At 38.8% G+C, this 23,275-nt stretch overlaps 1 protein-coding gene across 1 annotated transcript in view; it reads left to right on the forward strand.

Annotated features, from left to right (window-relative positions):
* Positions 1 to 23,275, forward strand: part of ABCA4 (ATP binding cassette subfamily A member 4) — a 67,385-nt gene that overhangs the window by 20,310 nt on the left and 23,800 nt on the right. Inside the window, exons 11-23 of the mRNA XM_030455065.1 lie at positions 591 to 788; positions 4,131 to 4,336; positions 5,346 to 5,522; positions 8,425 to 8,647; positions 10,808 to 11,029; positions 13,098 to 13,302; positions 15,858 to 15,956; positions 16,792 to 17,016; positions 19,588 to 19,765; positions 21,069 to 21,200; positions 21,938 to 22,077; positions 22,435 to 22,572; positions 22,864 to 23,051. Of these exons, the coding sequence (XP_030310925.1) occupies positions 591 to 788; positions 4,131 to 4,336; positions 5,346 to 5,522; positions 8,425 to 8,647; positions 10,808 to 11,029; positions 13,098 to 13,302; positions 15,858 to 15,956; positions 16,792 to 17,016; positions 19,588 to 19,765; positions 21,069 to 21,200; positions 21,938 to 22,077; positions 22,435 to 22,572; positions 22,864 to 23,051 (2,331 nt within the window). The remainder of the gene's footprint in view (positions 1 to 590; positions 789 to 4,130; positions 4,337 to 5,345; positions 5,523 to 8,424; positions 8,648 to 10,807; positions 11,030 to 13,097; positions 13,303 to 15,857; positions 15,957 to 16,791; positions 17,017 to 19,587; positions 19,766 to 21,068; positions 21,201 to 21,937; positions 22,078 to 22,434; positions 22,573 to 22,863; positions 23,052 to 23,275) is intronic.

Here is a 23,275-nt window from a genome sequence, read left to right on the forward strand (position 1 = left end):
AGGTATTACAGCTTCTCTGTGACAAAACCTCAGATCTGAACACTGTCTAGAATCTACCTAATAATTTCTTAATAAAGGCTGCAATTGCTGCTTCCTTGTCTCTCTAGAATGTCCTTCAAAAATAGTGAACTTTATGTTCTTGGGTTCTGCAGAGGCAAAGAAGGCAGTAGGACTATATATTTTTTTGCTGGGTCCAGCAATTTATTGTATTAGGAAGTTGCTTATTTCCACATCCCTTAGATCTGACGCTGATCTGAGTAATATCTGCAAGTAAAGTTCACAAAGTTTATAGTAGAGAAGACATTTGTTTTTCCACACTCTTTTATATTAGATTAGACATTCATTACATTTAGCCTCTTGATTATGAAGGAATAATGAAATAAATACCCAAGGGTAAAATTATTTTCATACTGTCTTCAAGTCTTACCAGTTCAGCTATGCAATTACCCATTTATAAAATTAATTCCTTCGCATACCCGTTTGTATTCCTTCATAGCTCAGAAAGAGCTATGGAAATAGAAACCTTCCCAGCTAAACAGGGCACCTGAAGAGGATCATTATAGTGAAGCTGTCCTGATGTGTTTTCTCAGGACTCTCTGAAGCACCCTACAGTCCGGGAATTCTTGAACAGCCAGCTGAGTGCTGAAGGCTTTACAGCTGAACACATCATCAACTTCCTGCACAATGGATCTTCAGCGAGCCGGGAGAAGGGAATGGCTGACTTTGACTGGAGGAACATCTTCAGTGCTGTGGACCAAGCTCTGCGTGTGGTCAGTCAGTATCTGGAGGTAAGGTCAGCCCTCCCACAACTGCAAATACTTGTAAAGAATATCTTAAACCAGAGTAGACAGTAATTGGGATCTTTGACTACAGACAGGAAGGTTAAAAATATCAAGAGATCTTAATTTGTTTCAAATATAATCTCAATATTAAGAGCGTGTTTTTAAATAATACAGCAGCACAGGAAAATTAATAGTAATAATAATTTTATTATTAAAACCCCCTTCAGTGTTATGATTCTCAGGTTCAAAACATTGCTTGAATTTCTGGACACGCTTTGATGCTGAGGGACAGAAAGCGAATGCAAAACTTTAAGGAAATGTTTTTTGTAAGTACTAATAACTGACAAAGCACTAATATAGCAAGACCAGGATTAGAGAAGCCACTAGTTAATTATATCTCCCTTTAGATTTTTAAAGACCTGACCAAAATTCAATTGAAACCAATGACAGAGTTTCTTCTTGTTCTGTAGCCACTTCTGACAAGATGTTTGCCTCTTTCCTGGAATCTGCACCCCCATTACCTACAGTGTTGTGGTTTTAATGGGGCTTTGAGACTTTTTGAGAGCAATAGTGCAAATAGTGAGGTGAATTTTCATTACATGAATTTAAAAATGCATAAAATGTAGCTGAAAATATGAAGTAATTGTGAAAATGCTGTGGAAGAAACTTTTGGTAATTGTGTGGTATGGACCATCTAACTTACTGATATGATTGAATCAGACTAAGTCCAGTAGAGGAAAGGTTGTATTTCTTTAGAAGACTAAGCAAACTGTTGCATCCATTCCTTCACAGAGATGGGTGACACCAGGAGTTGTAGTTTGTTTACCTGCTAAGTTAGACCTGCATTAACATTTTTTGTAATGCAAACTTTTCTTTGTGTACTTATGAGCTCAGACAAAACTAGTGGACCTTGCAATGTTGCAGACTTAACTCCAAGAGTTTAAAAAACTGTTGTTGTTGGCAGTAATATTAATATTTGGGAGCTCAATGCTTAGCATCTGCCCTTCTAACTCAAACCATTCTGATTCTATAATATGAGGATCAGGGCCTTTATAGAGATGAATAATGTCTTATAAGCATCTATGAGAGAAAAGTAACTATGTAGTTAGTATTTAATGGTGAGATAAGCTCAGCCTCAAGCTCAGAGAGAAAATTGATTCTGGTAGTACCCTGCAAGAAGGCAGGAGCTGAGAGTTCATCTGCCTTCCAATAGCTAGTACAAGAAAAAAACAATAAAGCTTTTGCACAAAGCTCTGCTCACTCCTTTGATTATCTTTTTCCATCACAGCAGAATTATTTCTTACTCAAGGTGAGTGAAATTCATTGTTTGTAGCAGGCAAGTGCTGGAACTGTATCAGAACAGTTACTCTACATAGTAATAGATCTTTGTGTCCTAAAGTTCTCCGTAATTAGTTTATTCTTTTATGTCTACTGTTTACACTGACTTGTAAGCATTTAAGAATGTTTTCATACTGTGTCAAGCACAATGGGAACAAATAGCTCCCTTTCAGGGATTCCCTACTCCTTACCATAGTATACAATGAGGAGAAGTGTGCTGCCAGAGACTATTTTTGGAGACCTGATCTCTGCTGCAAGCTGTGGTACAACTGAGAATCCCACAAATTATGCAGTGGCTGCTCATCCTCACCACCCCAGGAATTTCCTTTTCTTCCCTTTGATTGCCTTAAGCCACAGAATAGCTAAACTGAGAGAGCTACTTGGTCACCTCTTTATGCTTATTATTGTCTGGTTTTGTTGTAGTATTTGACTTTTGGTTTTCCCATCTTCATTGGATCACCTTAAGTTGTTAAATAATTACTTGGAGAAGACCTGAAATAGCTTTCCCAAAGTGGCTGATAACCAGATTCTGGTATGGTGAGATTTATTAAGGCACAAGTTGTGTTGAAATTCACTGAAGAAAGCCTAGACAGACCATACTGCCTTTGTTTTGAAAACAATATTAAGAGAGAAAGAAATTCTGGATTTTGGCTAGCAAATTACAATATAAACTCTTTTCACTTTCATATAGTGTGGATTATTGCAAGCCTGGTGTTTTAACCTCTGAAGTCTTTCTGTTTTTCTGTTTTGAACATTTGCTGCTTCCTTGACTGAACCCTTGGATAAGAGCCTATACTGCTCCTCATCCCACTCCAGACACTGTCTATTTTACTGTGAAAATCTGGCCAAGATCATTTATCGATCACAGCTTTGCCAATGCCATTCTGACAGATTCTCCTGGAGAACTATATTAGTTCTTCTTAAGCAACTACCTTGAAAATAATTCCTCACAACAAAGAAAAAGGAAATAGTCCTCCAGACACAGCAAAGACACAATTCCACAGCATTGGAATTGTGCTGAGGAAATGCTGGCACTTTGGCAAGAACTAAACTGAGTTCGAGAATTTATGCTCCAACCTTTCCAGTGCTTCATCTGCTAAAGTGCTTTTCAGCTGAAGTCCATGGCTAATGTGCTTTTCTTATGGATCAGTCATCTTTTAGCTCCCTTGTATTCACTCAGGTCCTTCCTAGGCTGAAAAAAGTCAAAAAAACTTGTAAAAGGACAGTGTTTTGATTCCACTGGATGCTAAAAAGCTCTTGTGGACAGATTCATTGTAGAGCTGAGTTAATTTTATTTCCTGGATGCAGACTGAGGAGACAGTTCCTAGTACTGGGACTTCATCTCTTCTGCAGCTTTAGCACTTTCAATTCAGACATTTTTTATTTCTGAGGGAACCTTCCAAGTGCAGTCCAAGAGGCAGAGTTCAGTTCACATTTCCATTACTGGATGACTACAGTGGATGAAATATACTATAAAAATTTTACTTCATTCTGTCTAATTAGCAAATGTGTCACCTTAGGCTTTGGCTGAATTTAGTATTGGCTATGTTTTTTCTACATGTACATCTAAATTTGCCCTGCTATACTTATAAATTGTAACAGCAGCTCCTGCTTTAGTAACCACCCTTGCTTGATTTCTTACTTGTCAAGATGGACACTTCTTGAGCTTTATCAGGAATAAACTGCTTTCAAAATTATTTCATCCACTCACACTGACCACAGCAATGCTAAACCTGAGGTTTTCAGTGCTTCTTAGGGAGAATGTTTCTGAGTTTGTACTAATAGCGTTGTGTGTTTTAAATGTGTCATTTAAAAAAGACAAAGAATAGGGAAGAATCCAGGAAGAAGTAAACTTTTAATAGTTTCAGCCTAAGTTTTTAAAGCTAAAAATAGCATCTGCTTCTGATGACTCAACTTTCTTATTCTGTTTTCAACCAATGATGCTTGATTTAATTTATACCTCTTCCAAGTTTATTTACGGGTGATTTTTCTCTTTGTAATTATTTTTAGTGCTTGACCTTGGATAAGTTTGAAGGTTATCTTGATGAAACTGAACTAACTCATCAAGCCCTGCATCTACTGGAGGAAAACAAATTCTGGGCAGGTGTGGTTTTTCCAGACATGGAGTCAACAACCAGCAGTCTTCCAAAACATGTGAAATACAAGATTCGGATGGACATAGATGCAGTGGAGAAAACAAACAAAATCAAGGACAGGTAAGAGATAGTTCCTGCTCAGTTCTTGCCTGTCACAACATAAATATGAGAGACATGAGGACATTAGAACCTGCATTGGATACATGCATGAATCACAGAATCAGCCAAGTTGGAAAGATCATTATGCCCAACCCTTGATGCACTACCACTGTGGTTACCAGACCATGGCACTGAGTGCCACATCCAGTCTCTTCTTAAAAACCTCTAGAGACAGAAAATCCACCACCTCCCTGGGCAGCCCATTCCAAAGTCTGATCACCCTCTCTGTAAAGAATTTTTTCCTAATATCTAATCTAAACCTCCCCTGAAAGGAGGAGGTTTACCAACAGTTAGCACATATTACAGTGCAGAATCCATCTCCAGGTACTGACACAAGTTATTTCCATCTCCAGATACTGACAGCTGGTTTCACTCTTGTGACAGGCCCAAAAGTGGTACATGGCAAAGGGAATGACTCTGGTCAGAATCTATTCAGCAAGCTGCTCCATCACCAGGTGGGGCAGACAAGGAATTGCTACATGGATTATGACCCTCCTTTCCTCCAACTGGACAGCAGAACTGCTCTGCTGTTTCTTCTCCAGTCTTCCTTGAATAGTCTTTAAGGGATAGCAGAAATTTCTCATGATAGTCTACACAGAGGAATATAGTGGTGTCTGGTAGTTGCAATCAAGCTGTTCCAGTTTAATCTCCAAGGATACTGTATCCCAAATACAGCTATTTCTATTCTATAAAAATTACTCTGATGCATGGTTAACGTGTACGTTTTTGGTGAAAAATGCTGTTCTGCATCAGTATAGAGAAAAATAAAGGAAACAAAAGAACAGTTCAGGTTATATACTTTCTCAAGCAATCTGGACTGATAGACCAAAATCTAGAAAAGATGACTCCAGGCAGTGGTCCTACAGTTTCAGCAGTTAAGATGTTTATATTCATTAGTTTCCCCCCACCCATCCTCTAAAGCCACTTTTTACCCAAATGATTTCCCAAATGATGTGAATTTTCTTTTGAGGTACTGGGATCCTGGTCCAAGAGCTGATCCTGTGGATGATTTACGTTATATCTGGGGAGGCTTTGCATATCTCCAAGACATGATAGAGCACGGGATTATAAAGACACAGACCAACACTGAAGTGCCATTAGGAATTTATCTGCAGCAAATGCCATACCCATGTTTTGTGGATGATGTGTGAGTAGAACAGTTTGGCTTAATTCTGACATACTTGGATTGCTGGGTGCTTTAAGACTCTAAGCCTAGTCCTAAAAAAGAGCAATAGAGCAATAACTGCTCTTGTTATAAGAAGACAGAGACATAACTGAATTACTTTGGGTTTTTTTTCTTATCCTGCCATAACCCAGACTCCAGAAACCACCTCTGCCAAGATTCTAACCCTAATCCCAGTCCTTGCTTTTGTTGTATCCAGGCAACCAGGATGCAGGTGTAGAATGAACACAAACCACTGGCCCCTTAAAATCAGCAGTTTTCTTCCAATTTTGCTTATCATACAAAATAACAATAAAAAAATAATCTTGAGCTTTTTGGCCTTACTTTTCATAGTAACCTAACATAAACCTCTACATTGTTTACAACAAGAATGCATTGGCAACAGGGTACCCCAATTGTAACACTTTGATCCCTAACAATGTCAGCCCTGGAACTCTCTCTGGTTACATAGGAACCAGCAAAAATATGATCTTTTAAAAAGTTTTAACTAAAACTAAGCCTCATGTTATAGCATAGGACCAGAGCCTGTAGCATAACTGAACACAAGGCACTGACCCATATTAGAACAAACACTGCATCCTTCAGTTAACTGTGCAGAATCCATTCTGCATATTACATTCAGTCCTTCTTTTCCCTAGTTACATCCGTAAACACCAGCTTGCTTTATATCCGAAGAATCATTTCCTAAAGAAAAACTGAACAGAAAATGCTTGTTACAATGGAACTGGTACCTCTTTTGATATCTTAATAAATCTCAAAGTATTAAACAACCCAGTCTCTTCAAGTGTATGACAAACCCTAACCGTGGACTTAATCACATCTATGTATACCAATAGCCAAAGCTGTAGGTTCTTGAAATTGTTTCAAAAATCTTAACCATCTTGATCTGCAATCAATGGGGATATGGCATTGATTTCTTCTCACATCAGACCTTTTCCTTTTCCTGTGGATGCTACGATTTTCAACAATTTGCTGTTCTCTAACCATCTCCCTAATTCTTGCCTGGTTTTTATGCAGATTGACTGTTTTTTGTCTTAAATCTCATGTGAATCTAGCCAAGGACTGTGGCTGCTGTTCATTATTGCAACCACCAGTAGTTTCTTTCCTTGGTGAAGAGCAGAATAAAGAAGCCAGACTGTGCCCCTAGGTCTGGACATTTCATGGCTACATAGAGGCAGAGGGCCTGTGAATGGTGTGACCCTCAATAGTACTGCCTGCATCAGCACATGTGCTGTAGATTTTGTGAAGTGGTGCTCTTTCCTGTTCATGGTGTGCCTGTTCCAATGCTGCAACCTACTACAACTGTCTTGCTATACATTTCCCTCAAAAAAACCTCAAAACAAAACCAACCCAAAATCAAACAAAAAGCCCAAAGCAAACAAGAAGCCCAAGACAAAAACCCAAACAAAAACCCAAAACAAACCAACCAAAAAACCAAAAAAACCAATCCAAAAGCAAGAAACAAACCAAACAGCACTGTAGAAATCATTTCACAGTTCTGCCAGTGTGCTCTGTGCAGGCAAATGCTAGCACATCAGATAACAGCAGGTTGCAGACACATGTAACATGACCTGTTATTTCCATCAGTCCCTACCTGTTAGTTGCTTTAGCAGGCCTGCTGTTTATTTCCTCCACACTGCACATACTACATATACTGCAGAGGCAGAAACACCACCAGTGCAAAAGTTCTCTGAAGCCTACAGCAGTCACACACAGCTGAGGGCTGATAGCCAAACCCAAGGATGGCCTCTGCAGATACCCTGGTTAAGTGAAGCAAGCACTTATAGTAAACAGGTACATTGTGCTATGCATGGCTTAGTGCTGGGTTACATGTGTCCACCAACTGGCAAAACCCAGGCCATTCCACAAAAGCATGTCTTTATTTCAGAGGGCAAGGTTGGTCTTCAGGAATTTTTGATGAAAAAGTTAGTATTTTCCTGGAGTAGCTGTGATAGCATGGGAAAAGCATTTCTGTAGGGCTCAGATTTAGGAAGCTGAAGATTTTTTCTTGGTTTTGTTGTTAGCAGATCTAAGCTTTTGAACTTTTAAAGACTCAAGTCCATGTGGTTTTCAAGGTAACATCACTGAAAAATTAAAATCCCAAATTCAGAGAACATGTTTTCAGCCTCTTCGCCCCAAAATCTTTCTCATCCTGACAGCACACTTGGGGCAGTGCTTCACCAAGGAACATCTGCCAGGGTGTCTGGAGGGCCTGGGTGCAATAGAGTCTTGGGGGAGGGACAGTGGAAGGGAGCAGTGCCTTCATCACAGTACATTATGGGCCAACCACAGCAGCCTGTCCCACCACTGTTGTTTTGGAAGTGGTACTCTGTGGAACACTCCCAATATATTCCACAAGTCATGGTTTATACAAATTTCAGAAGCCTTGCTGAAATTTTCTATGCACTTAAATTTGTTTAATTCTTTTGCCAGTGAATCTTGAGAACACAAAAAGATAGTGACACTCCCAAATTGTTAACTTCGGCATATATATTGGAATATTTTTTTATGTCATAGAAAAAGTATTAAAGCAATTCACCGTGAAGAGAGATGTCTTTTCATGAGCCACCACATTTTGTAACCTTCAGTAATCCTTCAAACCTCCTTGCAAAATAGAAATAATAGCCTCTCATAGGAGTGCAGCCACCATTGGTTCATTAATATTGAGGTTGCTTTTTAAGTTCAGTAATGTGTTATTGATGTTTAGGTTGAACATTTCCAGTCACATGTTTAGTAAATGTGTTCTCCCCCATTTCTTCTCCTTTTTATTCTTCCTTTGCTTCTCAGTATTTATATATCTCTATATCTTTATATATATATATGTTTTACTTAAATTTAATTAATTTCTCTCTTCTTGCTTTGGTAGCTTCATGATCACCTTAAACCGCGCCTTTCCCATTTTCATGGTGCTGGCTTGGATATACTCAGTTTCCATGACTGTGAAGAGTATTGTTCTGGAGAAGGAGCTGCGTCTGAAAGAGGCTATGAAGAACAGGGGTATAACTAATGGAGTCATTTGGTGCACTTGGTTCCTAGACAGCTTCATCATGATGGCTGTGAGCACTTTCCTCCTCACGGCACTGATTACGGTAGGATCAACACTTCCAAACTGACTGCTGACACTATGGTGCTGTTAGGAAAGGACAGGGACATGTGAGTGGCTGCTGGCCTGCTCTGACCACAGCATCAATGAAGCAGGCACATTCTTACAAACAGATTTCATTACAGCATTGGCACTTGGCAGAGACAAAAAGAGAAATTCACTAGTAAGTTTCATTGTGAGATCCCCACAGAACAATACACCAAGCTGACTGCTCAGTATATTGCATTTCCTGTAGAGGCAGACCTTCCAGTAAATAACAATTGTTGCTCTAAATGGAAGGGATAATAAAATGAGGAATTTTAATCATAATAGTTCACCCTCTGTGATTCATTTGCATACATATATATGAAAATATATAATTACGTATATATTATATATTTATATGTATAAATAATATATACATGCATTGTTAATATATTTATCTATAAGCATTTATTAATGCTTGCCTGCTTAGAAATTCTGTCACTATTTCAATGGAAAAAACACACAAACAAAAAGCCTGTGAGGGTGGAAGTTTTAGGACAACCTGAAAAAAAAGAAAACACCTTTTTTTCTCTGTGACTTAGAATTGCTCTTGTAATTGTTCTTTTCAGGACAGTTTGAATGTTGTCTCTAAGGTCTATGTCTTATTTCAACTACCTGAGAACAAAGCTCCTCTTGCTGCTATATATAGTTATATTAATCTTCAGCATTTTCTGAAGAAAGAATGTCCTTTTATGTTTCCTGATGTAGAGAACTGGTAGTGATATAAATACAAAGTTAATGTTCAATCTGCTCTATCTTATCAGCCTACCTTGATGAGTTGTTAGCGTTCCTTGTGGTTCTATTAAAGCTTGAGTAGATAGAGAAAGCTTATTTTATTTGCTACACTGATTTAATTAAAAATCAAGAGATAGCTAATACCAGAGAGGATTGTTCTAATAGTTGTAATTCACTTGCTTTCCTGGATTTCACTATGCCACCTTTGGAAATACATTCTTATATGAGACTGCATCTCTGTTTTAAAGAAATCAGTCTCAGAGACCCAGTGGGATGTTGCAACAATACTGAGACCCATTTTGTATTATAGACCTATTTGAGCCTTATACAAGGCTCTAAACAAAGTTGAGCCTAATAAATAGGTCTCAGCTTTTTTTTAATTTTGAGGAGTAAATAGAATCAGCAGTTCAAGCTATTGAGAGGCAGCTTTTAATCTTCAGATGAGAAAAGGAAGAAAGGTCAAAGTTCACCCAGTGGGTTAGTACACAAGGATGTCTCAGAATCTGCCCTTGGGTTCCTCAGTTGTAATACCCATCTGGAGTTTGAATATCATTTAGGTGCAGAAGATTTATAATTTTCCTGGTTTAACCTTCCTGCACATTGAGCAAATGGACTGAGGAGAAGATAAGATCAATGAAAATTTATTATGATAGTTCAAATAGTTTTATTTAAAATGAATAGGTTTCTAAGCAGGCACATCTTGCTTGAAATCATTTGCTTATTAAGACAGAAACAGAATATCCACTTTCAGTCCCTCATTGCAGCTTACTGCTTCCTCACTAGGGAAGGAGGAGGAGCAGGTGCTGAACTCTTCTCTCTGGTGACCAATGATAAGAACCAAGGGAATGGTAGGAAGATGAGCTGGGGGAATTTAGGTTATATATTAGGAAAATGTTTTTCCCAGAGGGTGGTTGAGCAGTGGAACAGGCTGCTCAGGGAAGCAGTTATGGCACCAAGCCTGCCTGAGTTCAAGAAGCATTTGGATGATGCTCTCAGGCACATGGTGTTATTCTTGGGTGCCCTACACAGGGATAGGAGTTGGACTTGATCCTGATGAGTCCCATCCAACTCAGCAGATTCTATTATTCTATGAGTGTTTTAATCAGTTATAAACTCAAGTCAATCATCAAATATTAATATGAACTCCACAGCCTACTGTACTAACCTGAGTCACAATTAAGGAGCAGGGCTAAAATTAGATGAAGGATTTGTTATTGTAATGACCTCAGGTGTTGAAACATTACTGTCTGGGAGAGAAGTCATATCTAATATGGAAGACTGGCTTATTACTTGTTACAAGTTACATGTCAATGGCAGTTCTGACCTTTTCTGCTAGTGCAGAATGTGGCAATACTTCTAAATTTTTTCACTTTTCTTTTGCTTACAGTATGGACAAGTACTACATTATAGCAGCCCACTTCTCCTCTTTCTATTCCTACTGACATTCACCACAGCTACCATAATGCAGTGTTTCTTGTTCAGCACCTTCTTCTCCAAAGCAAATCTGGCAGCTGCCTGCAGTGGAGTCATCTACTTCACCTTGTACCTGCCCCACATTGTCTTCTTTGTCTGGCAAGACCACATGACTGTTAATATGAAGACCACAGCAGTAAGCTTTTCATTGATTATAAAATATTTTTGAGTTAAAATTTTTGCTGACCATCTCACAGTGCATACCTGAGTGAAAAACATTCCATACCTCTTCCCCTCTGCTTTTGTGGTTCAGAGAGGGAGACCTCTGGATATCTTTCAATTAATTAAGGATTCCAAGTAAGTCTTTAGCAGGTCTAGTGACCAAGGGATATTTTAATTGGTTATAGAAAATACAAAACATACTTATTTTTCATTTTGAATGCCAGGAAATTAGCATAGCATTCAAAAAATTTTAAACACTTTCTTATAAATCAAAGCAGGATTAAACCGACTTGTTTCATAAATACAGAAGCAATTCACAAAATATGAACATGTATCTTTCTCACATGCAATTACTTAGTTACCACGGTGATATCTAAAGATGGCAAGACTTCAAGTTCATATTTCTTCTTTACCTGAACATAAAGTTAGGATTTAAACCCAAGTTCCAAAGCCCTGAGAAATATGTTCTTTCTAAGAAGTTACAAACATTCTCCAGTAGTGCTTCCTTATTGGTTCTCTTCTATTATAGGTAGGATACTTAGAAATTCAGTGGAGCAGGAAACTTTTCATGTTTTCTTTTTTTTTAGTGGATCTATGAACTTATAAAATTATTCAGACTTACTGTCTGTTGCCCAATGAATAAGGAAGGGGAGGAGGTGTTTGAATACAGTCTCCTCATCTTTGATGAGCATTCTAACATCCTAGGTAAAAAAGCAGTGCTGTCTTCTCCTCTTGCACTAGGAAATCTAATGAAAAAGAAAAAAACAAAATACTTTAAAAGATATTACTTAGTGTAAATATGACTAAGTTCTCTTAACTGATATACATATTCTGTCTGAATAGTACAAGTTCTAATTCTACCAAATAAGGCAACAAAGAAGAAAAAATTAAAAAATGTAAGGACAAGTAATTAGGCAATTAATGTATTGCTGAAAATGAAACATTTTAAAATTAGCATGATATGATAATACCTCTTTGAGTGTTGTTGCTGGGATCTCTCTTGACTCCTCATTTTCCTAAGGGCTGGAATTGCTGGCTGAGGTACATATCCTGTGAAACAGCACTATGTCACTTCTTGGTCTCTTTTTCGAATGCAACATTGAAGAGGATATTTGGTTACTATACCAATTTATTAGTTTGTTGTGTAAGAACCAGGCAGCAGACACTCACTACAGAATGACATTAAGATACCAGAGTGTGTCCAAAGAAGGGCAACAAAGTTGATGGCAGGTTTGGAGCATAAGTCTCACAAGAAGCAGCTGAGGGAGCTGGGGTCATTTAGCCTAGAACTGAGGAGGCTGAGGGGAGACCTAATCCAAACACTACACCTACCTTAAAGTAGATTGTAAAGAAGTGGGTATCAGTCTGTTCAGTGAAGTTACAAGTGATAGGACAAGAGGTAGTGGGCTTAAGTTGCACCAGGGAAGGTTTAGATTGGGTATTAGGAAGAATTTATTCACTGAAAGGGTTGTCAGACATTGGAACAGGCTGCCCTGGGCTTGCCATCTCTGGAAGTATCTAAGAGTCATAGAGACATAGTGCTTAGGGATATGGCTTAGTTAAGGTCTTGTCAGTGTTAGGTTATGGTTGGACTCAATGATCTTGGAGGTCTTTTCCATCCAAGGTGTTTCTGTGATATACCAGAAGAGGGGATGGTTGTGGTTTTCCTTATCCCAAGCATCTGGTGTTCTTTGTCTTGTTACTCGTAGTGGCCCTGCCCAATAACACTCAGTAAATATTATGTTTCTCCAAGAGAGGCATAAGTGTGCACTGCAGACTTTTAAGTACATTTCTAATAGTTTACAAACTGAGACATAAATGGAAAAAAAACAAGCTGTGAAGGTTGCCTAGTGGCTAATGATAATACAGCCGAGGGTGGCTTACAATTGCCACCATTCAGAGGAATTTAAACCACATTTTCCTGATCATTTGCTAGGTGTTACCAAGTTTTGAAGTTTATTCCCTAAAGGTTGTTATGTTTTGTGCTTGCTTTACAAAATGTCACTCTGTCTGAGCTGAATGTCATTTTTCCTTTATTCCAGAGTTTGCTTTCTCAAGTAGCATTTGGGTTTGGCACAGAATACTTGTCACGCTATGAAGAACAAGGTCTTGGCCTACAGTGGAGTAACATCAGAACCAGTCCCTTGGAAGGAGATGAATACAGTTTTCTTTTTTCCATTAAAATGATGCTTTTTGATGCTTTTCTCTATGGAATACTTTCATGGTATCTTGATAATGTTTTTCCAGGTATGTCAATTTCTTATTCAAACAAAGTAGTGGTAGATGTTGTAAACTCTGTTAGTCTAATCTCTCTCTGAGTATTTTGTCAGAAAAAAGGTATTTGACATTGTAGGCCATGAGTCTTACCCAGCATAGCATCACTGGTATATTTTAAGGGATTCTACTTTCCTCTTTCCTTTCTTCTATTTTAGTCATGAAGAGACTGGAAAAGGAGGAAAGAGTAAGAAGAAGGATGCAGCATCTGATCCTGCTTTAAAATTTAAATAGAAAATAAACCTACAAAAATATCACCTGTTAAAAGTCAATTGATGTACATGTTTTTCTTTTGAGAAGTTTCAACCATTTCTAGTGAGAATTTCTCAATTTTTTAAAACATAGAATATAGCTCACATATATGCTGCAGCCACATTAGGCCAATGGTTTCTTAAAGGATGGTACTATTTCCTGAGATGTATACTTCTGTGAAAGTTCCTGTGTGGATTTATTTTATTTGTAAATGGGAATCCTGTTCTAGTGATAGTTCTCAAAAGGATTATCTCTGTTATTGATTACAAAGTTTGGGGAATTTCTATGTGAGAAAATTCTTTGTCCTAGTAGCTTAAATGGTTATCTTGATTCTTATTGAATATTGGCACAATATAATAAGTGCAGACTCTTATACTGCACAAGCAAGTGATTTTCCTTGCATTAATTTATTGCTACCACATATGAACTGCAGTTCCAGAATGTGTGTCTTGTCAGTTGGCAATCTTTTTTCTTTTTTTTGCTGAAGTGGTCACTCAGAATTTGAGATCTTGCAGATTTTCTAGCTATGAAGGAAAATTAATGATGGATAAGATAAACTTATGATAGTTAATCCAAATCACAAAAAGGTAAGAATTTGTTAAATGGTTTTAGATATGTCTGAGGGTATTTTGTTTCAAAATTAAAATATCTTAAGCCTGCTTAGTTTGTGTCCCTGCCAAAGTGAGCTGTGCTACACCAAATTAATGCCTTTTCAGTTTTTAAGAAGTATGTCCTCATGAAGACATTTAATGCAACTTTAGCATATTTATTTTCAAACCTGATTTGCAGTAACTTTCCGTTGGAGATTCTTTGGAGAATCTTGAGTTGCAACTCTGTTTTTTTTTTTTAAAGAATGGACAGTGTACTATTTTTGTGAGCACAGCAAGAACTAAACAACAGGATTCTCTTTGCTCGTAGATCCAATTTGTTGGGTATTTTGGTTTTTGGTGGGGGTTTTTTCAGCCAGCACTTTACTCAAAAGTAACACTTCTCAGGGCTTCTATTCATTAACTTCAGTTCCTCCCAGTATTTGCTCTGTGTCTCCTTAGCTTTCTGCTCCTCCATCTCTGTGGAATTTCTCATAGCATTTCTCTGTCATGTACATGCAAACCTAACAAGCCAATGCCTTAGTCTCCGAGATTGTTTATGTGAGTTTCTGGGATAAACCTTTGAACCATGTAGTTCAGCTCCTCCTTAAGCTGTCTCTGCAGGCAGCTTAACATTGGTCCTTTGGCTATTTGAGCATTCTGCTCTGTAATGGAGTCCACTTGAGTTTTGCATTCATCCTGAAAGAGAAGCAGTTGTTTTAGCCACCACTTTCAAAGAGGTATAATCCACTCCATAACAGGTGCAAGGCAAATTGCTTATGGATGCAAACAGAGTTCCTGGGCATTAAGGGGAGTTTAAATGGTTGCTTGACATATAGGGTGATTTTGGTAAGTCAGAAAAAAGCAGTTGCATTCTGAAGCAGTATATTTTCAATACAGAAAAACTGACAAGCTTTCAGTAAGCATTACAAATTCCCTGTGCTTATTTTGAATAAGTAGCACAAGGCCAATAACATCACTAGGATGCCAATTTTAAACACAGCTCAAATCCCTACTTTCTGTAAATCAGTGTGATTCAGGAAAGCAGTGTTGACTTGCACTTGCTTAGGTCTGGGCTGACAAGAATTGATGTTATTATTGTACTTTCTCTTTTCAAAAATTAACGAATTTGTGACCAAAAAAAAGCCCGTTTCTGTTTAAGGAGAGGATTACTCTGTTGTCACTTTTCTGCAAGGCTGTGTGCTGAATTCAGCCAGAGTCTCTTTTGTCATTACCAGTGGTGAATTCAGGCCCAGGGTAATAAGTGCAAATATAATAAGCTTTTCACTCATGTCAACGCTCAAGTGTTAAGTGTGCCTTAATAAAAAAAAATCCCTGAGTGAGGCTGAGATCCCATCTTAAGCAATCAGGATGCTCCTTGGCAGCTGCTGCCTGGTTGGTGAGGTTTCAAATTGTCTCCATGCAGGGAATAGCTTCATTCTGTAATTAAACCACCTTCTACTGAAGAAAAGGCAAGCTCGTTCAGTTTGCATATTTTCTGAATATCTTACTCTTGCCCAAAAGAAATACAAAATCTGTTCTTTCAGGTACTTGGTGGATGGTTTGGCCTTTAGATACACCATGCTAAGACTGCAAGTGTTTATAATTATAGTCCATACGTTGTATAGATGAATTGTTGCCCACTGAAGAATGTGTTGATGAAGTGCATTTTACTTGCTTCTGTTTTAGGGGCCTATGGGCTACCACAGCCTTGGTATTTCCCTGTGCAGGAATCTTACTGGCTTGGCACTAAAAACCTAAAAGCTGAGAAAACAGCAACTGATGCTGGTGAGTTATTTTAAAACTTTAGTATTTAGAAACAACTTCAAAATCACTGATCAATTTAGAGGTGACTGTGTAACATTTCCGTTACCTGAGCTACTGCAAAGATTAGACAGCCATACACTGGGAATCTCAGCAGGTGCATTTGAACTGGCAGCAGCCTGCTGTTATTCTAGTTATTAGAGGTGAGTTGCTATTCCATCTGAGAGCTCTAAAGCATGGGTTAACAAGAAACATTACCCCCCGCTCTCTAACCAATACCTTTCCAAAGAGTTCTTAGTGCCCAACACAGTCTTGTGAGAGGAGTGAAAATGAAATACCATGTTGATCTTGTTTACACCAACGCCCCCCCCCATCTTTCTAAACCTGATTCTCGTCTACCTGGTTGGACACTAATTTCAGGCTGTTTGCTTTGGGTTTGTAAGAAAGATCAAAAAAAGTGGCAGGTTTTGAATTTGTTTTTCATTCAGGCTTCTCCTTTTGTTTTTCTTCCTCTCACTTCCTGTAAGTTTTGGAAATGTTTCTATGGCCCTTCTCTTCATGTGGTAAAGAGTTTGGTCTAGAGCTGCATGGACAAAATGTAAAGCACATACCTAACATTAGTCAGGATCTCTTCTCTAAGTCTGTAATTGCCAGATTGTCAGCTGCCTGAAGTATCTGTTCCTGACAGTGTGAAGCAGACTTTAAGCTAGATGTCTTTGAGTGCTGTGTCCTAACCCAAGTAAAGCTCTGATGATTGCAGAGTTCAAGGCTTAGGACTACCTCCTTTTCCTCAAAGCACTGCTAGAGATAAGAGGAAATAAAATTTTTGTTAATTGAATGTTCCTTTTGTTTTATACAGAAAGAAGTCCAGAGGCAGAATGCTATGCGGATCAGAAAACCATAGAAGGGGAAAAAAATGAAAGCAGAACAAAGACATCCAAAGAACATGAAAAGCCAGAAGGAAAGAATGACAACCAGGGGGAGAAGGATGGTAAAAACAAACAATGTAAACACAAACGAGAAAAAGAACCTGGCGAGCAGGGGAAGCCTAAGACAGATGTCCAGGACAAAGACAAAATTAATAGTAAGGAGAGAGAGCAACTTGAGTACTTCTGAGATACTGTACTCACATTATTTTGTAACACAATAGGTGTAGGAGTGGCTGGAGTCAAACTACAAAAGCCCAATGTGCTACAGAGGACAGTGTGCCACTGCCAGAGCTAAGCTCGGGAGAGGCACTGACTACCCTCTTAATGGTTCCTCTATATTTAAAGTCCCTCAGAATATTTCAGCCACCATGCACAAGAGAGCTGCCTTCCAGAAGAGCTCTATAATTTGTTTTTTATCATGCAAATTCAGGCTGCTTGAATGGCAAGTTAGTGTTCATGCTGAAGGAATCCTCAGAGTCACATACATTGACTTCTCAGAATTAAAATGAACCATGACTTCAACAAAAATACTGAAGCTGAGAGCTCTCCCCTCCTAGCCCTACTCTTATTTTTGCCTATCTTTTGTGTGTCTTGCATTGGTAGGAAAAGGATGGTTTCAAAGGAATTCATCTGCAGTGCTCTTTATGTCTGACTGCAGCCTTTTCTGATGCTGACATTAGCCACCACCTAAGAATTCCTAAATGACCTGCCTTGTTTTCAGGTCCCGGTGTCATCTTTTGTGGGGAGCTGGAGGAGTTTTCTCTATGTGATTCTCAGAGGAATGCATGTGGATTCTGTAACAAACTGCTATAGGCAGTTCTGAGCCCACTCTGGCTCTCTTGAAAAGCTAGAGATAAAAGTGGGGTCATCAGAACTTCTCACGTAGGCACTGAAAGCATGCATTCAGGGTGAATGGAAACAGGACAGGACTTCAAAAGAATAAAGACAGGCAGGGTGCAAAGGTTATTTCAGTCAATCTTCTAGTAATTCCTTATCTTTGTGGTGCTGTACTCATCAGCTCCCAGGTTCCAGCTGCTCCATGGCTACAGAGGAAGGGCTTTGCTTGTCACTGCAAAAAAAAGCCTGCCTTTCATTCCAGTCAGCCATACAGGAACTGGGAGACATGTGGAGGAGCCAAGAGCAGACCTGGCATGATTCAAGGACGAAGTTTCCAAAATGGCTTCATGTAAGAGATAGTGCTTCATGTAAGATTAAGGAGATGGGAAGCACAGAGTAGTTCCAATGGCTTAACTCTAGTGCAATCCAATACTGGCACTGGTTAGCAGAGCAGGGAAGACATTTTACAAATGTCCTAATTGCTTGATACATCCTAAGCAGAGTTTTCATGGAAGCACCATCCAAATCCTCCACAAGTGCTGCCACATTTGAAGAAAAATCTAAGTGGCCCAAAATTGCACTGAGGGAATGGGATTAGAATGGAGAAGTATGAATCACAACTAAAGGCAATTCAACCCTTCAACTGTGTCCTTCAGGTGATGCAAAGCATATACTGGGGGAGATCATCAGAGAATTAGCATCAGAACTTGTCAGTAAGTCTTGCAGGCAAATATGAGTTGAGTTCATGCTGCATATAAATCAACGTAAAACCAAGGACAGTACCTTGATTGCCAATAATTATCTAGCCAGATTCCAGGTGAACTTTCATAAATACAGGGATGTTTTTATTTGGCCCAGTAAGGTAAAGGGAAATGAAATTCCTTCACAAAGGAAAATCTTTGTCAAAACATAACTTTATTTAAAATAAGGGTGCCCATTCTAGATTAATTGTATCAGCTGCTCTGTAGTATACACTGCTCTCATATACAATGTATTTGGGACATTTTTCTGATATTGTTTATAATGACAGTCATACAAGCCACTGATGGAGGTGGGGATGGTTTCACCCAGATGGCACTGGCTGCTCTCCACACAATTCTGCTGGGTAATGAGCAATTTAAATGAACTACAATTGCAAACAAGACTCCCTACAAAGCCTTAAGCATTCTGTATAAACCAAAGTGGACAGTGTCTTTAGTTTAAATTTCTCTAGTCCCATAATTCACATTGCCCAAGGGCTTAATTTACATCAAAGGAAGTTTATTTTGTCTAGAAGCTGATGCAATAAAACAGGCTGATGGTGCTACTTACAATAATGCATTTTTAATCCTGGGAGAAAGCCATCCCATGTAGTGCTCACCTTAGGTATTGCCTAAGTCTGAAGCTGGCCTCAGCAAGGGGGTAGATTTCACCTATCAGGATTGAAGGCAAATGTGTGGGGGGTTTTTGAAGCATAATGGTAAAAGAATGCACAGCTGGGCAGATGATTTGAACTGCAGATTTCACCCTGGCTAGAAAGGCTGCCTGCTGCTTCTTTAATGTAATCTTTCAGCCTATGTAAGTATCTACAGGCAACTGTCCCAAATAATCTTCCTGATAAACAATGAAAATAGAATGTTCAGCCTCACCTGATCCAATGAGTTACTTCTCCACAGACTGTTTGAATTTGGGGCTCTGCTTCTCCTGTCATTGAAACATGGGTGACTCTAAATGAATTGCACTGCAGTTAGAAATCTTGCCTCAGTTTGAAAATGGTGTGAGTGGAGAATCTGGCCCTGGCACACTTGCTGGGTATGTGCTGCTGCTTTCCACTTAGTTGTGTGTCATCAAAAGGACTGGGATTAAAATGTGTGCTTTTATTCTTTTTTAACTCTTTATTGACTTTCAAGTAAATACGTTCTTTGAGCCTGAGCCAACAGGACTGATTCCAGGAGTATGCATTCAGAACCTGGTGAAGATTTTTGCAAGCAGGCCCAAGCCAGCAGTAGATGGCATGAATATTACATTTTATGAGGGCCAGATCACAGCCTTTCTTGGTCACAATGGAGCAGGAAAGACAACCACCATGTAAGTCTCTAGACTTAGAAGTAGCAAATCCAAGGCAGTGCTCCATTGCTCTGTCCCAAGGAGCAGTCTTGTCTTTTCAATCTTCTCTTGTCTCTCTGCCACCCCTGTGGCAACCCTGAGACAAAACATCAAGTTTTTTTCCATACAGGGAAATTCCTCCCCTAGGCAAAGATAAAATATCCTGGATTAGCTAAAACCCTGGGATGGAGACAATGCATGACACAAACAAGTGAAAGTCTAGAGAGAAAGCAGGAATCCCTTCCCACAGAATTCATTTTCCATGGCCAAAAATCCCAATAGGTGAAGAGGGAGAAGGATCTTCTGGCTGAAACAGCTGAAGATTTGAAAGCCACCACCATCACGTGGTCTTGACTTCTCTGTCTAGTTGGCTTTTAACTCAGTCACATTTTTGGTCTTTGTGCCATGGAGTAGAAAACATAAACCCTCCTTAGATTAAATGGTTAGATATGTACAAAATTCATGTCCAGATTAAAACGTTCCTCTAGTCCTAGAACCCTAGATTCTCAGGAAGCTGGATGTTAGGACTGGTTAATTTTCTTCATGTGGAACTTCATTTGGCAAAGAAGGATTTACTGGTGAACAAAATTCATGAGTCTATGACAAGTTCATCAAATATTGGAAGAAATTAAGTGTTTCATTCTATTTTTTCCCAGTAGAACACTTTAGGGTTTTTTAATTAAAGACATTTTTCAAATGCACTTCAAATTGCCTTTTAATTTTTTTAATTGTTCTGCAAGAAATATGTTCAACCCAAATTTAAAAACATTCTCATATACTGAAATGCTTTATATTCTTTTTTCTAGTCTCTTGATAAAAACTTCCATTATTTTGAAATTTTCAGAACTAAAAAATCCTTTATTCATCAAAAATTATTAGCAGGTTCTGCCCATTTGCAACATAACATTTGGCTTTGTTCCATTTTACAAGAAATATAGTTATAGAGCATAAGTCAGAACCATTTGTCTCTATCTTGGTTTTAGTGAGCTTCATTTTACTCCCATTTGTACACAGGAATGATTTAAAATGCTGATATACTCTGAAACAGAGTCACTGGCTAAAATTGCAGGCCAGAACCATACAGACAAGTGTATCAAGAATTATGTGAGTAGATCTATAAGATTCTCACTGTAGCAGGGCAGGAGTACTTATAGGTATGGCTCTTTACTTGACACATTAAAGGTCCATAATAAGTCATCATGGGCCATCTAGTGGAATCATGTGATGCATCTTCCTAATTTAGCACAAGACAGAGAGTGGGTATTTCCTCGTTTTATTTCCCCAGGTCGATAGTGACAGGACTCTTCCCACCCACCTCTGGAACTGTGCTGATTGGAGGCCTGGATATTCAGACTCACATGGACTCCATTCGGCACAGATTAGGGATGTGCCCTCAGCACAACATCTTATTCACTCAGTAAGTATCATACTCACCATAAGGGTCTCACTCTGCATTCTTGACACATCCCAAAAGCCTGTCTTATTTTTCTTACTGTGCTGGCAGTAGATATATCTCAAAGGCACTTCTCCAGCTCCTAATGCATGCATACATTAGGTGTTGTCATTCTCCAGTAGAAAGCTCCTGCATCACTGCATCATTTAGCTGGAAGGAAAGCAGCTTCCAAGGAAAATTACAATACTCATGGTGTTGGTGTTCTCTCTTGCAGTGTGAATTAGCAGGAATTCAGCTTAGGGACTTATGCATTATAATTTAGGCCTCCCAAGCAAAAAAAAAAAAAAAAAAATCTCAGCTGACAGTGCAGTAGCAGGATATTTTTACACCCATTTTGCCCTACTGTATGACCATTTACTGCCTTCTCAGGTGATTTCCAGGTTCACTGCTGTCATTTTCTCTTTTTCTCAACAGCAGACTCTTTTCCTTGGTGTAACTACTCACAGTAGATGCCATTCTATTCCCATAAATGGGTAACTCAGTGCCTGTTATACTTGTTCCTTTACTAGTAGCTTCTACTTTGAAAAGGCAAAGAAAGAATATTTGGTATCTGAGTGAAATGTCTTGATCCCAAAGATGTGATCTAGATGTAAGATAAAGCAGCCTTTCTTCCTTCAACTAGAGTGAATTAATTGTTACTTGAGGAAAAAATCTGCTTATCCATATACATTGCCTTGGTGCCTTTCTATCTGTTTTCACAGCCTTACTGTAGCAGAGCACATCTTGTTTTACTCTCAGTTGAAAGGGAGATCCAGGGATGAAGCTGAGCAAGAGTTGGAAACCATGATAGAAGACATGGGCCTCACCCATAAAAGGAATGAAGAGGCTCAGAATTTGTCAGGTGCCCATGAAATTGTTCCAAGGTTTTTTTCCTGATGCCTTTTCTTTGTCATTGAAAATTACTGTTTGAATTACGTGTGAGGCCATATTCTGACACATGACTGTGCACTGTCAAGGTCTTTACTCTCAAAGTGTAAGTGGGACTGTACAAATCGTAAAGCTGGCACAACATGTCCCTAAAGCGTCTATTTTTTTTTATAAATATACAAGAAATTCAAATAAACTTAATAAACTGTTATTTTTAAGTGAGTATATAAAAAGTAATCTGCCAGTATAAGAAAAAACCCACAGTATTATTTACATCCCTGCCTCTTGTGTAACTCACCTGAGGTTTCTGGCTGTGTCTGTCTTCTGATAGGTGGAATGCAAAGGAAACTCTCTGTTGCCATTGCTTTTGTGGGTGAAGCAAAAGTGGTAGTCTTGGATGAGCCCACTTCTGGAGTTGATCCATATTCCAGGAGATCTATCTGGGATCTTCTGCTGAAGTATCGCTCAGGTAACAGGTTTGAAAGTAAGAGTGGAAATTGTTTGGGAGTTATTTTGTTGTTGTTTGGTTTGGGTTTTTTAACCTGCACAGATGAAGCTTGTTGCCTATTGTGTAAACTATTGTTAGTGGGATATGACTACAAGCAAGCAAGTATCTTTGAACAAATAACTATGGATGTGGCAAACCTGGGACCTGGCTCTGGTGCAGAGAAACCCCTGCATTAATTGCCAAAAAAAACTAAACACAGTTTTGAGTTTCAGACAGATCCATGCCTTGAGTATTTTTCCATGTTCCCTTTAGGCAGAACCATCATCCTCTCAACTCATCACATGGATGAGGCAGACATCCTTGGAGACAGAGTAGCCATCATATCCCAAGGGAAACTCTTCTGCTCAGGCTCTCCTGTATTCCTAAAGAACTGCTTTGGGTCTGGCTTCTATCTCACTCTTGTTCGCAAGATGAAAAACATCAGAACTGGAAGAGCTGCAGTAAGTATGTAGCTGTGTTGCCACACATGTAATCAGTTGAGTCCTATTGAGTCCTATTGATGCATTGTTGGCTTAAAAATGAAGAGTGCAATGAGAAAATTTGATGATACCTCACAAAATTATGTGGATACTTGAGTATTCATAAAAATCTTCTCTGATTTCAGTCAGACAGGTGAAAATAATAGGTGGCTATGAACATCTTAGTGGGCTATAGCTTACTCTAT

The sequence above is a fragment of the Calypte anna genome, chromosome 8, assembly GCF_003957555.1.
Source record: "Calypte anna isolate BGI_N300 chromosome 8, bCalAnn1_v1.p, whole genome shotgun sequence".
In the NCBI taxonomy this organism is placed as follows: domain Eukaryota; kingdom Metazoa; phylum Chordata; class Aves; order Apodiformes; family Trochilidae; genus Calypte; species Calypte anna.